The 14863-nt window shown below is 51.0% G+C and overlaps 5 protein-coding genes across 5 annotated transcripts; all 5 read left to right on the top strand.

The window, feature by feature from the left end:
• Positions 1-533: 533 nt before the first annotated feature.
• N7482_002511 (uncharacterized protein) lies at positions 534-2843 on the top strand (the record flags this gene model as incomplete). Its single annotated transcript, XM_056684636.1, has 1 exon — positions 534-2843. One exon carries the CDS (start codon positions 534-536, stop codon positions 2841-2843), a length of 2310 nt encoding a protein of 769 aa, XP_056548242.1.
• An 838-nt stretch (positions 2844-3681) lies between these two features.
• On the top strand, positions 3682-5772 carry N7482_002512 (uncharacterized protein; the record flags this gene model as incomplete). Its single annotated transcript, XM_056684637.1, has 7 exons — positions 3682-3823; positions 3890-3942; positions 4009-4281; positions 4344-4817; positions 4883-4938; positions 4991-5366; positions 5425-5772. 7 exons carry the CDS (start codon positions 3682-3684, stop codon positions 5770-5772), a joined length of 1722 nt encoding a protein of 573 aa, XP_056548243.1.
• A 1565-nt stretch (positions 5773-7337) lies between these two features.
• Positions 7338-8120, top strand: N7482_002513 (BTB/POZ domain-containing protein; the record flags this gene model as incomplete). Its single annotated transcript, XM_056684638.1, has 1 exon — positions 7338-8120. The coding sequence occupies one exon, from the start codon at positions 7338-7340 to the stop codon at positions 8118-8120; it is 783 nt and encodes a 260-aa protein (XP_056548244.1).
• A 1155-nt stretch (positions 8121-9275) lies between these two features.
• On the top strand, positions 9276-10688 carry N7482_002514 (amidohydrolase family protein; the record flags this gene model as incomplete). The annotated part of the gene is made up of 4 exons (XM_056684639.1): positions 9276-9686; positions 9747-9835; positions 9895-10350; positions 10406-10688. 4 exons carry the CDS (start codon positions 9276-9278, stop codon positions 10686-10688), a joined length of 1239 nt encoding a protein of 412 aa, XP_056548245.1.
• A 381-nt stretch (positions 10689-11069) lies between these two features.
• N7482_002515 (acetyl/propionyl/methylcrotonyl-CoA carboxylase subunit alpha) lies at positions 11070-13667 on the top strand (the record flags this gene model as incomplete). Its single annotated transcript, XM_056684640.1, has 5 exons — positions 11070-11221; positions 11291-11489; positions 11610-11707; positions 11766-13398; positions 13605-13667. 5 exons carry the CDS (start codon positions 11070-11072, stop codon positions 13665-13667), a joined length of 2145 nt encoding a protein of 714 aa, XP_056548246.1.
• Positions 13668-14863: the final 1196 nt, after the last annotated feature.

Raw genomic sequence — 14863 nt, forward strand, 5'->3', positions numbered from 1 at the left:
AAGGCGGACCCTGATTTGGCCCCGAGGTTTAATTGGCCGGGCTGTGCTTTCTCCCCCCCGTTTCCCCCCCCCCGGGCATCCCGACCCTATTTTATAGAGATTTCCTTTACTTCCTTCACACAGAGTCTTGTCCATTTAGCCTCGAGTACTCTTCGACATTCATTTGAGCTATTGAGAGGCACTGATCTGACCTCAAGCCGGCAATCGAGATGTCTATTAAAACTTTCGGGGATTGCCGAGTCTCAAATTTCCGCGTTGTTCGTTGGCACAGGCCACTCGCCAAGCTGGCAATTTCTAGTGGTTTGGTAGCGCCTCATTAGTCTCGCCCATGAGACACAGTAACTGGCTAGGTTCCTGGGGTCTCCCGTTACCGCCGGTGTGGGGTTTCCTTCAGCCCCAAGGACTACTACCCGAAGGGCACCGTCCCATCGCGGCTCTTAATGGCCCTTTTTAAACAAGAGCCTGGTCGCCTCTTCATTGATTTTATTTCTGCGACTCAGACAAGTGGACATAACCCGGATTTCACACAACTGATGGCGGACAACGACAGTGCGATCCATTTGCAGCGTCTCTCAAGGCCCCCAACGGAGTCGGACTCTGGACACAGCAGCCAGGACGAGGCGCCGAGGCATGCTTCTCGTCATCTGCCGCGTGAACCTGCTTTTGAGAATGATCAGCAATATGAACTTCCAGCATACTCAAGAGCCACTCCGGGAAACCAGTCGATAGGGCGTGGTCACAGCACAACGCTCCATCGTTCGGGATTGATCACCTTTCTCACTCTTCTCTTTGCAGGCCTGGCAATCTATTCTTGGGTGATTCTCGTGATTCTGTCGTTCCGCCCTGTCAGCACCCGCTCCTGGGAAGCAAATACGAGTCAGTTACACCAATATCCGAAGCATCTTGACTACGGCCTGGATGCGAGTCTCTACCGCTCAGCTAGAGTCATTCAGTCTATTCTCAGCGTGATAATTCTACCATGGACATCGGCCGTATGTGCCCATGCCGCGGTCATCTTTGTGCAGCAGCAGAAGGATAGTATGGGATTGACTATGCGGCAAGTCATGACCCTAGCAGACCGTCGGTGGTTGGATTTCTCGTTACTCCTCGATGTATGTGGCGGTGCTTGGAAACAACATGGCAGTCATCTTTTACTCCTGGCAATCACGCTCCACTTCCTTGGCGCCATCATCTACCCAATACAGTCTATTATGGTCAACCCCAAAACTATCCATACTCCAGTGTCCGCCAATGACATGGGCGTGGTGGGCGACCTTTCTCGTCCATCATCTTACTACGACTCGACCAGTGGCAGCGACGTCGTTAAGACTCGCGGGGCTCTTCTCAGTGCAGACACACATACATGGCAGCCACAGCTTTGGCAAGGCCAGCAAGGACCGCAGCTTTCAACTTTTGAGAACTTTTCGGCAATGACCGACCCATTCTATGCCCAAGTCCCCAGCGGCTTCCACACAGGGGTACTCCGCCAATTTGCCATGCGTATCAACTCAACTGCTTCGTCTCGCTCTATTGAGGTCGACGAGTTTCCGTCCGAGTGTGACACAGCTTCTGACGCATTTTTCGCTAACTACTCATCACTGACGGTCAACGGATATTCACCGCAAGTATGGGCACTTACCGCTTGTATGCCCAATGTCACCAGCCGCTCGCCCTGGTCAGAGACCCGAAATCGTCAAGAGTTTTCCGAGTCACTCTATCTCAACATATCTATCCAAGATCCGACTTATCCAATAAAAGGCATGCCAGCCGACGGCGCATTGTATGAAATAAATCTGAGAACGACTGCTGGCTACTTTGAGCTACCCAACTACATGAACAATGGAACACCGGGAGCGCTGCTCGAGAACGATCCAAGTCCTGGTTGTGGCACAAACTGCATGCGACAGGTCAACCGAGATCCGTATTGGCTCCACCGAGTGCGTCGGGAAGATACCGCCATCGGAAACGCAACCAACTACATATCTCAGACTGTTCCGTGGACGCCGTTATGGATTGACAACAAGGGACCCCTGTTGACATCGGCACTTGCCCTATTTGGCCCAGGTTCCTTTTTGGACACATTCTTTGCTTCATTCAACGTCATCCAAACAAACCTTCACGACTCCGCTCTTGACCAGGATGACAGCAATTACAACGGTAAAAGCGTCTGTATTGAACTTGCGCCTCTGATGAACCTGTTTTACGCCGAGCAGTCGCACTACACTCCGCGAGACACATGCATTTCACTCCACCTCGGCTCTTACTATTCCCGCTATACCAATGCCCACTCCCTGGTGTCCGATTGGCTCTCTGGCATGTACAATTCCGCATGGAATATGCCGAATATCTTCACTACAGCCGCGTTTCTTTCCAACAAGCAATGGGTTGAATCCATGCAGCCCACATACGCAATTTATCAAGATTTTGGGTCTGAAACGGAAGTTCCAAATATTAGTCTGGCCGGCCTTATTGTAGTCACCATACTTCTGGGTCCATATCTCTTCCTCCTATGTGCACTCTCTTGGTACGGGAGTCTGACCCCACGCTGGACGCACCGACTTGACTCATTTGCCATGCTGCGCTTCGGTGCTGCATTAGGGGAAGGGGTCTTCCCAATGTTTGTTGCGCGCAAAATAAAGGACATCAAGGAGCTTGACGAGATTCCTGGCGTGATTCGTGACGTGGGTCCGGTTTCAGATAATGCTATTATCCCTATCAGTCGGCTTGGCCTTTGGGAAGGGAAACCACTGCAGAATCTCCGGAGATATGAGTGCTATGAAGCAGACAGTGAGTCTATGACAGTGAGCGAGCATAATCAGGTGCGGCGCGGTGGTCCCAGATAGCAAGATGTCTCAAGAAGCTCCTATATATAGCATGTACTTAATAAGACACATGCGTGGGTAAGATGGTCACTATTTAATGAAATATTCTGTTTCGTAAATAACTGTTCGCCTTTAGACTCGGTCAAGCTTATGGATAAACAGCAAGAGCAAGCTCTTTCTCCACTCATATGGTGAACACGCGTACTATCCTACCGCTGCCAGATTACATGGTATGTTTGGGGTTTAAATAGGCTAAATACGTGGACCGAAATCATCCCGCATTTGTGACGTGTTAGGCCCGGGTAGGCGTCTTAGCCTGTTTTGATGCAGTGGTAGTCCACGCATTTTTGGCTGCCCAAAAATACTACTGTCAAGGGCTTATTGCGCTGTTATTTCCCGAATCCTTTGAGAGTACGGAGTACAGGCAAAAAAATAGAAAATTAGGTCCGGGGTAATACCCGGGAGACGATCGGGGGGTGCAATTGAGGCAAAAGGCGGCATAACCCCGGGATCTAAGCTTCCCCGCGGGAGCCACTGGGGGGCCGAGTCCCCTGTCGACCAATCGCCAGATGATCGTCCTCCAAGGCGACCAATATGGCTCAAGCGTGATGCCACCGTCGCATGTTGTCCACCGGCACAACTCAAGCGATGGTCAGATCTGAGTGGTCCGGTTAATAGCCAGGATCCCAAAAGACGGGGGATATGTCTTATCCGCTTTGCTCGGCCCATCGCGTGTTACCCGGAGGCCCAAATAGGCCCATAATGCCCCCCCTTATAAGCCTGTAGCGCGTCGGTTTCTACTTTTGAGAAATATCAGTCTGACAGCCAGTTGGGGTCTGACATACGACAACTTCTCATCATGGCTCCTAGCGGCGTCACCCATGAATTGTCTGCTAAGCGTCGGCAGTTCGCCGGCGAGCCTGGCTTCAAAGGGCTTGTCAGCAATGGAAGAACCTTTATGATCGCGTTGTTCGCATCTCTGGGAGGTCTCGTGTACGGCTGTAAGTTGGCTACTGTTCCAGATTCTTGGGGAAACCACTTTTTGTATGTCACTGACTAGGGAAAAGATAATCAAGGAATGTTCTCGTCAATTCTCACAATGAACTCATTCCAGAAGGAGGTTAGTCTGAACGAGAGGCGCCCGAAATTCAAATCCATCCTTGGCAGTGCTAATTCAGCCACATAGATCCAAGGTTACGCTGCCGAGACGGGTGCTAAACAGGCTATCACAACTGCAATTCTCGAGCTCGGAGCATGGGTGGGCACCTTGCTGAATGGGTGGCTTGCCGACGCAATTGGCCGCCGCCAAACTACAATCCTGGCGGTCGCTGTTTTCTGTGTGGGTGTGATAGTCCAGGCAAATACCAAAGCTGTTAGCTACGTTCTTGGTGGTCGATTCGTCACCGGTCTGGGTGTTGGCAGCTTGAGTATGATCGTGCCCTTGTATAATGCGGAGTTGGTACGTTTCAATATGGGGGACACCTGGTATCAAATCACGGGTATGAGCTGACAGATCTTTAGTCCCCTCCTGAGATCCGTGGATCACTGGTCGCCGTTCAACAGTTGGCTATCACCTTTGGTATCATGGTCAGTTTCTGGATTGGCTATGGCTGCAACTTCATTGGCGGTACTGGCGAGACCCAGTCCAAAGCAGCTTGGCTGGTTCCTGTCTGTATCCAGCTGGCTCCGGCCATTGTTCTGGGTATTGGAATGGCCGTCTTTATGCCTCAATCTCCTCGTCATTTAATGAACACGGGCCGCGAAGAGGAATGCTTGAAAGTCTTAGCCTGGCTGCGTAATAAGTCGCCAGACGATATGGGAGTGCGTATCGAGTTTCTGGAGGTCAAAGCGATGCATCTTTTCGAAAAAGAGACTTCTGAAAGGAAGTACCCTCAATATCAGGATGGCTCTCGGAAGAGCCGACTTATGATTCTCATCAACGACTATAAGTCGCTTGTCACCAACCCGTCCCTGTTCAAGCGTTCAACAGTTGCTGTACGTGCTCCAATAAGCCGCTTGGGTGTGAGATGATGCATGCTAATTCTATGAATGCTTCTTAGTGCTTGATTATGGTTTTCCAACAGTGGAACGGAATCAACGCCATCAACTACTACGCGTAAGTTGAGATTATCCTGGCTCGCTCTACATGTTTACTGATAACTTTACAGGCCCTTCATCTTTAAAGGAATTGGACTGACGGGTAACACTATTGATCTTCTTGCGACCGGCGTTGTAGGTATTATGGAGTTTGTTTTCACAATCCCCGCGGTCCTTTGGGTGGACAAGTTTGGACGAAAGAGTATTCTGATCGCCGGTGCTATCGGCATGGCATCCTGCCACTTCATTGTCGCCGGTATTATCGGAGCTTTCAAGGATGACTTCGCCACCCATAAGTCTGCTGCGTGGGCAGGTGTGGTCTTTGTTTGGATATACTGTATCAACTTCGGTTACTCTTGGGGCCCAGTGGCCTGGATCGTCGTGTCGGAGGTATTCCCACTATCGATGCGTGCGAAGGGTGTCGCTCTTGGTGGCAGCAGTAACTGGGTAAGACCTTTTGCGTGAAATTGCAGCAATCATTCAGGATGCTAATTTTTGTGACTAGCTTAACAACTTTGCTGTCGGCATGGCCACCTCGCCATTCATCTCTAAGACGCAATTTGGCGCCTTCATTTTCTTCGGCGTCATCACCTTGATCGGTGCTGTCTACGTCTGGTTCTTTGTTCCCGAGACCAAAGGCCGCACTCTCGAAGAAATGGACGAACTGTTTGGTGTGATCGGTATCGCCGCTGCTGATGAGCAGCATAAGCGCCGCATTGAGCGAGAAATTGGTCTACTGGCACTTCTCGGAGAAGACGCAGATGCTGTGGAGTCTAAAACCGCATCTGATGAAGCATTCGATCGTGCCGAGAAGCATGTGGAGACGACGGATCTCCCTATAGAAAAGGCTTGATGCGAAGGAATCCTTTTTCAGTATAAGGATGGTTATCAGTGCTATTCATCCATGTTGCCGCGTGTTACCTTGCCCATAATTAGTTTCTTTGGAGCATAATGCCCATAGAATTTGACTATAAAGACAGCCATTGTGACATGAAGACGTGCTTTGACAATTTCAACTATCGTTGAAGTAGATCATGGCCCAAGTGGTTCGAATTTCCAGAAGATCTTCTGGATCTGCGCCTCGTCGGCCATCTCCTTAAGCTGAGCATTGATAAGATGGCTCAGGCCCTAAACAACGGTGCCAGTGATAGCGGGATATTAACATCTGTGAATTAAGCGATCTGCCTTCCTGACTCTCAAGTAACGCTCCCTGGTCCGCTGTTTGCATCTCTGAAGCATCTTAGTCGAGAAGGCAGCAAACCACTTTACAAGTGGGAGGCAACGCGGTACCTCAGTGGGAGCCCAAATCGGTCACGTTCTCAAAGAGAGTCACTGTCCCCAGCAGACAATTGACCACAGAGCGAGTCGTGTCGAAGAAATAATTCATCATGGGTGTCGGGTATTGTGGGGAAGACCTCACGGCTTCCAGGTTGTCGAGAGGGACAATATTGTGTCGAGTGCATGAAATTGACCCTATTGTGGTCGTTCAGCTTTCTGAGGACTAAGTGGAAACGTGGATCGCCCATGTAGTAGCCCCGAGCATTGGTCAAAACGAAAAATCCTGGTCATAACGGCAAATCCCAATGCGCCCTGTTTTACCGCATAATCAAGTTGCCCGACAGACTTTTCCACACTGGGTAGTGAAGAGAAGCAAACCAGCCACACCAGCCCGCGAACTTCCGACAGATCTCAGCAGTTTCATCCTTGGTCTCTCGGGTGCTTCTCTTGTGCTTCTCTCTTGGAGAGTTTGGAGTCGCCCACTTTGTGGTGAGTCCCAGGCGATATGCTCAGAATAGACCCCGTGACACCGTGCTTGTCCATAAGATCAATATGCCCTTCAAGAGACCATTCCTTGCACCACTTCCTCCATTCCGGTGAAAATATCACGATTGTCAATTTTGTCCATCTTTTTTGATTGCATTCGCAATTTGCTTTAAAGTTTGAGCGTAGACCAGCCGTCGGGAGTCTCTTGCGCCACAACCTTGGCGCAACCGTTTCTTATACCGGCTAGACTCCCAGACTCTGGGACTCTCGGTCTTAATGGAAGGCGGTATGATATAAGATGGAGCAATCCTGCCGATTCCTGGATATCATGGCCACATATGGAGAATTGTGCGGTTGCCAGGACTCTGGTTCCTGTTGATGTGGATAACACACGTGTGAGAGTTTCCCCGAGTGACCCTGTCTGCAGTGCCTGTACTGTTCTTGTAGTAAGCAATATACAAGCCTTTGGGTCTGCCCACGGGGTTTCTACCTCTGGCATGGATAACATAAGCAGGCTTGCGGGGTAGTTTGCTGATGTATCTTTCCCCAACCCCTTTGGCTCTTACACTTTGGCTATGCCATCTCCAATCCAAAAAGATTTCGTCAACCGGGCCTTTCTCATGGAGTCTCAAAATACCCTCACTTTCCGCGAGTATGACTCTCTTCTATCCAAAAGCACAATATCTAATCGAAGCTAGGTTTTTGGCGTCGGATACGGTTGAACTTTGCACTGCAACAAACTCCGAGACTTTGAAGATTCACCAAAAGCTTCTGGCATCGAAATGCAAAGCTCCGATGGTAGCTCTCACCCACGGGTTCTCAGAGCGCGAGTCTGGGCGGTATACATTTACGGACACAAGTCAAGACACCGTGGCACAGTTTATCGAATGGGCATACAGGGGTGACTATACGGAGATGATGCTCGCGCCTATCGAAGTACCTCAACCGAAGCAGCTTAAGGACTCAGCGGAGTTGCCGAATCCGGAGCTAACGGGCAACGAGAACAAGGCCTTGCAAGCACATACCCTATTATGTCATCTACGACTTTACATATTCAGTGACGTTTATTTCGTCTCAGGACTCAAGGAACTAGCATTCGAGAAGTTCACAGCGGCCTTGGAAAATATGGGGAAGCCAAGGAATCTAAATGAGCAGCTTGCGGTCATTGATTGTCTTTCGTTGGCTTTCTCGAGAGTGCCTCTCCACGATAAGCTTATTGAATGGCTTGCCCAGTATGCTGCTTGGTGCTTAGACAAATTACGTCTTCAAAGCCAATTCCATGATTTGCTTCAGAGGGTACCCGCACTTAGCTCTCGCATGATGGATACAGTGAACCCGGCCAATGAAGCTCCTTGGAATACCACCGCCTCATCACGCAATTACCATGTCCCAGCCTACGATACGCGGGCTGACTTTGGGTATGAAGACGATTATTGAGGGAGAGAATCGTGGGGACTTTTATACTTGCTTAATGCTCCTTACAATTTGTTCTGTTAATGTCAAAGGTTGTTTCCTATTCATTTTTATTCAATCGCCCCATATATATATCTCTGGGCGTGATAAAAGGGGTAATCCTGCTTCGAACTCTCCAGGCTCTTGACTCTGGGACTCACGAGGCAAATCATTCATTTTCACCTGCATCCCTCAAATTCTGCAAAGACCTCTCTGCCACCGACGACCCGCGAAAAGATCTCTGTGACGCTCGCGGTTGGCCTCTTCCTTTGTATACTCAAGAGGTGTTTTGCCACCAAAATCCCTGCTGTAAAGGTAGAGATATCCCCTACCCAAGGAATCGTGTAAGAGATTTGTTGAATTCCCCATGAATCGCGCCATGACATTTAATACCCATGCCATCAGCATCCTTCGTTGTTATGTCCACAGACATCATCAGATCCTCAAGAATACAAATACTGTCATCGCTTCTTACGAAATACGTGTCTCCCCCATGAAGCTACTCCCATCTATAGGAGATCGTGTGGCTTAGCGTCTGACACACCGATTCCCTAGCGAAATCCCATCGATCACCCCCCCTCTTCCACCTACCTAGGTATCCTCCAGGCTACCCCGTCCAGAGAGATAGTATACCTACCTACCTTGGTATATTATATACCGACTCTATCGGGAAACACCACCAATATCCCTCTCGCTAGATTATCCTATAAGATACTCAGTATAAAAGTCCTATATATTACTATCTTTTCTTAATTCCTTGAAAATCAGTCTTTATTTTAAATTAAGTTTATAAAACTTTACTTTAATCTTTAATTTTTTATCAATTTATATATATTTCATCTTTCTAAGATAAGAAAAATATAATTAAAATTATCTGCTATCATTAGGAAATCTAATAATCTACTTGAGCCAAGAGGACCGCCGCACTTGGCAATCGACCCCCCCCGGCATCGCTTCGCTTATCTGTTATTCTGTCCTGGGAACCGCGACCATGCCATGCATGATGCGGGGCTAACCTGCATGTTTCATGAGCTGGCCATTTATTTGTCAGCCGGGAGCTGATGATTATTCTCACGTTGAGGCTTCTTGCTTCTTTGCAGTTCTCTCAAGTCACTTGAACATCGCTTTTTTCGTACAATAATGTCGGCGACGCTTATTTCCAATGCACGCATTTTCGATGGTGTCTCAGTTGTGTCTGAGTGCGGCTATGTCCTAATTCAGTCCGGGTGCATCTCACAAGTCTCACTTCGAGAGCCTTTGTCGCCTCCGGCGGATTGCACTGTGGTTGATGCCACGGGCTATACATTGCTACCCGGACTGATTGATGCGCATGTCCACGTCTATCAGGATGTTCAACTCCTTGAAACCGCCATTCAGTATGGGGTCACAACTGTCCTGGACATGCACAACGAGCGCGAGTGGTTCAAGGCGATCAATGCGATCACACGCCAGCGCAACGATGTTTCCGATGTCAAGTCCTGTTGTTTTGGCGCTACAATCAAGAATGGCTGGCCATCTGCCATCATCAAACTCGTTTCGCCGGATAAGGATGTGAGTAATCCACACAGAAAGGACAAGGAGAATAGATAGAGGCTGATTGCTACGATTTAGGTTGAAGATCGAATTTCCAAGTGGCCCAATCTCACAGACAGCAAGTCTGTAGAAGAGTACATTGCTCAAAACATGGCTGCTGGAGCTACGTACGTTGAGGTGCTCTCATCAGAAGTCGCTAACATCTTGACTAATGTATTATTATCAGTTTTACCAAGCTTATGCAAGAGGATGGTCACACCATGACTCTGCCTTTCCCGGAACAACCGGTCCCAACACCATCACTGGAGTTACAAAAGGCCATTGTCGATGCCTCTCACGACAAAGGCATGCTGGCAGTGGCTCATGCGTTGACCAACCACTCCACACTTCAGGTTCTCCGTGCAGGTGTCGACGGTCTAACCCACGCATCTATTGATCCTATCAATGAGCAAATCGTCGAGGCCTTCAAGAAGAACAACGCCTTCGTCATCCCCACTCTGGCAGTCCATGCATCATGCAGTGGGGAGGAGCAAGAAACCCGGGATAAATTCGCAACTAGTCTACATGGCGCTGAAAAAGAACATTTGCTGGGATGTCTTCACATCACGTCGGACAAATTTTCTATCAAGTCGGTCTATGAGCAGGTGTATACGCTCAAAGAAGCCGGAATCGACGTTCTCTGGTCAGAGCCACCTATACGGGGAAAGATTTGGGATGCATGCTAATAATCTATGTAGTGGAACTGATACCGCGACTGATCTTCTCGGTACTCGAGCTGGGGCATCTGTCCACCATGAACTATGGATGTACGTCAATCGGTGTCGCTTTACGCCTCTGGAGGCTCTCGTCTCGGCGACTTCCAAAATTGCAGAGCGCTTCAGACTGCAAGATCGGGGGAGAATCAGAGAGGGTCTGCTTGCGGATCTTTTGCTTGTGTCTGGGGATCCTGCGAAATCTATTGAGGCCATACGCAACGTCAAAATGGTCTGGAGAAACGGAGAGGCAGTCGTCAACAATTAGTTGGTGTCTTCATGCTGGAATTTTTCCATTTGGATCTCAAGTTTTCTTCACTCTCGTGTTAACCGATAGTCAAATCAGCCCGTAATTCGTCCCTGAAATCTAGACAATGCTTTATTTGCCGTTCTTTCATCAAACACCTCTCTCCCAAACGGGCAAGCGGTACATGCTTATGTCACCCTCGGCTTCCCCGCAGTCTCGCTTTGCGTCGGCTTAACCAGGCGGGCCCTCACGAGCTCCGGCAAAGCCCAAGACCACTTCTCTTCCCCAGTTTCCTGCTCCCATTCTCTCTAATCTCGATCATGAAATTAGACTGAGTCCCAGAAACAGCGGCATATCATCCTAGCAGCGAAACACAACCTCTCGCTGCTCATAGCACCAGCCATGACGCTCTCATCCCTTCTCCGCATTACTCCCCGCCTGGCACCGACGGCGGCCCGTAGGACCACAAGAGCTGCGTCCTCGGTGTCCGACACGTCGCGGGGCAACAAGACCTTGGATTCAATTCTAATAGCTAACCGTGGGGAGATTGCACTGTACGTATAAACTATATTTGTGAAGGTGTGTCTAGTTTCGTGTGGGGTTTGGGCTGATTGTTTTGTCAGGCGTGTCGGGCGGACGGCTGCAGAGCATGGGATTCGCGTGACGACTCTTTACACTGATCCTGATAGCCGCGCGCAACATGCGCTGAGCACGCCGTTTGCGTTTAATTTGGGCTCTGTCTCAGCTTACTTGGATGGCGACCGCATTATTGAGATTGCGAAGAAGGAAGGGTGCCGGGGGATACATCCTGGTTATGGATTTGTGAGTTAGCCCCTGTTTTGGTGGATTGGGATGTCTGGTTGGTCCAGGGGTCATCAGAATGTCTTCTTCGCTGGTTCATTTCGGAGAAGAAAAGTCACTAACAATTCTTCGCCTACCTAGTTGAGTGAGAACTCTGCCTTTGCCCGAAAGTGCACCGAAGCCGGCATTGTGTTTATCGGTCCACCATGGAAGGCGATCGAGGACATGGGTGATAAGAGGTATGTCTACAGCCTGCAAAAACTGCACAGCACCAAGATGTAGCTAACAGGGTGTTAGTCGATCTAAGGAAATTATGTTGGCTGCAGGTGTTCCCTGCGTCCCAGGTTACCACGGCCAGAACCAAGACCCGGCGTTCCTTGAGGCCGAAGCCGACAAGATCGAATATCCAGTTCTCATCAAGGCTATCAAAGGCGGCGGTGGAAAAGGAATGCGAATTGCTAGCTCAAAAGCCGAGTTTCAGGGCCAGCTTGAGTCCGCGAAATCAGAGGCCAGGAACTCCTTTGGAGATGATCATGTCTTGGTGGAGAAGTACATCACAACCCCCCGGCATATCGAGGTTCAAGTCTTTGCGGATAAGCACGGCAACTCGGTTGCTCTGGGAGAACGTGACTGCAGCATCCAACGCAGACACCAGAAAATTCTGGAGGAGTCTCCGGCGCCTCATCTGCCCGATGCTACGAGGAAGGATCTGTGGGCTAAAGCCCGATCCGCCGCGCTGGCGGTCGGATATGAAGGCGCAGGCACCGTCGAATTCATATTCGACAATGACTCTGGCGAGTTCTACTTTATGGAGATGAATACTCGCCTTCAAGTCGAGCACCCCGTCACGGAGATGGTCACCGGCCAGGATCTGGTCCACTGGCAGATCATGGTGGCGGAAGGAGCCCCACTACCATTAACCCAGGAGGAGGTGGAAGAGCGTATTGCGCGCAGTGGACACGGCATCGAAGCGCGTATCTACGCTGAGAATCCCGAGCTAGGTTTCATCCCTGACTCGGGGCGGTTGATCCACGTCCGAACACCCGCTACCACAGAGGACGTCCGTATTGACGCCGGGTTTGTGGAAGGCGACGATGTATCCGCCCACTACGACCCGATGATCTCCAAGCTGATCGTCCGCGGCGAGACCCGCGAGGAAGCGATCCGCAAACTCGGCGCCGCGCTGGAGCAGTACGAGGTGGCCGGCCCAGTCACCAACATCGAGTTCCTCAAGACTATCTGCCGCAGCCCGGATTTCATCGCCGGCGCCGTCGAAACCGGCTACATCGAAAAGCACCGTGAGGAGCTCTTCGCGCCCAAACCCATTGACGATGAAGTCCTCGCCCAGGTCGCTTTGGCGTGCCTGCACCGTGACATGCACTCCGCCGCGCCCAGGCCCTCGGCCGGCCTCGCAGGGACGACGGTCGGATTCGCACCCAGCTACCAGCAGCGACAGCTGTCATTTACCTCCTCAACCGGCCCTACCACGGAGGGGCCCCGCTTCACCGTGCGCGTGCAACAGACGAATGACCAGACATTCGACGTCGAGGTCGGCTCGCGCGTCTTCTCGCAAGTGACCAGCCGCATGGATCCCGTCTCGCGTGTGGTGACCTCGTTCTTCACGCACACACGGCTCGATACCACCGTCGTCCAGGACGAGGACACAGACACGATTATCGCGTTCCAGCGCGGCATGCAGTACCGACTGGGCATGCCGCGGGCCAAGTGGATGGAGAAGGCGCTGGGCATGAAGGACGTGGCGAATAGCGTGCTGGCGCCGATGCCCTGCAAGGTTCTCCGGGTGGAGGTGCAGGCAGGCGATGTGGTGGACAAGGACCAGCCGCTGGTGGTCATCGAGAGCATGAAGATGGAGACGGTGATCCGTAGCCCCCACCGGGGCACGGTCGCACGCGTCGTCCATCAACAAGGAGTAAGTCACGCGGTCTCCTCCCCTGACTTTTGGATTGTCTCCTTTTCCCTTTCCTCGTCTTCGGACAACCTTGGCGCCCCTTGAAATTGGCTCCTCGGTTCGGTTCCAGACCGGCCAGCTCATGTGCCCAGGTCTCGTGATCCTGCCGTGATCCCTCCATTGCCCGCTCCGGAGGTTCCAGAAGATCTAACTAACGTACCTTGCAGGATCAATGCAAAAGCGGAACACCGCTGGTCGAATTCGCCGAGGAATCGGAGTTGGCGACGTAAAAGATGGGAGAAGGGCGCGGAGGGACGGTGATCGAGTTACCGCTTACCACTTACCACTTACCACTTACCACTTACTAGTCGTTGCCTCGGGTCTGTATTTGGGCTGGAGTTTACAGGAGCATTTTTATGATAATCAGCGTCGCGATTCTTGTGATGAAGATTAGATCGATTAGATCCATGGAATTTCTGGCGGTTGGCCAATTCAAGGCTCGCGATGAGAATGCCCTTCCGCGAGAGTAGCATAGACGCGCTACGCAGGGCCAGTCGGTGGCAAGCTTGTATAAAGGCTCAGTTCAACCCGCTCAAGGGGACTCCGGGGCCTCGAGACCGCCGTCAGAGACTCGTATCATTGACAGCAGCATCCTTATTGTAGGGCCTTTGTCTGGGACCATTTCAGCCATCGTAGGCGCGCTGGCGGGGGCTACGTGATTTCTCTGGGGCTTTTCCTCGAATATAGATCCATGATGGCTGACGACTGGTGAAAATACGCATCGAGCTTATGCTGAGAAAATGCGGAGTGTCGAGGGAAGTGGAGCCGATGATGAGAGGGGCGCCAACGCAGGGCTCCACTGGGCCCATCCATCATCTATCGTCATTCTGCTGTGTAGAATTGCCACGCGCGGCCGGGTGTGTGTACAGGTACAAAAGCAAACCCTGCCTACGTAGGCAGTGTTTCTGTAACAGGGACTTTTGGATAACTATGACTTCGTACTGGTGCTGGTCGGTGTGGCGAACAAGGTGCGTCGAACTGCATGACAACGCTGTGACAACAGACTCAGCGGCGGCGGCAACTGCGGCCTGCTGCGGCAGACTGAGAGATCTGGCCGAGGGAAGATAAAACAAAGCAGAAAAAGCAATCGCAACCAAAATTGTAGCTGGAGGGGCGAAAGCACCGTACCTCTGGAGGAGTCTCTCTCAGTGGGTAAGTTTGTATACTTAAGGCTAGTATACCCTGGGGTAGAGCTATCCCGAGGGCACAGGGACATTCGAAACATCCAGGCTGTTCCTGTCAGCATGAGCTGTCAAAATACTGTACATACAGGAGTATCAGAATACGGAATACGTCTAGTAAAATCATGAGCCAATGCTGCGGACCGCCATCTGTACCGCTGTCTACCTGTCCAGTTTGTATTGACCAGCCCCGCAGATCGATGAGGCCTGGGCGTTTGGGCCCGCAAAGGTCCACCTGACATCAC

The sequence above is a fragment of the Penicillium canariense genome (genome assembly GCF_028826845.1).
Source record: "Penicillium canariense strain IBT 26290 chromosome Unknown utg000001l_segment0_segment0, whole genome shotgun sequence".
Taxonomy (NCBI): Eukaryota; Fungi; Ascomycota; class Eurotiomycetes; order Eurotiales; family Aspergillaceae; genus Penicillium; species Penicillium canariense.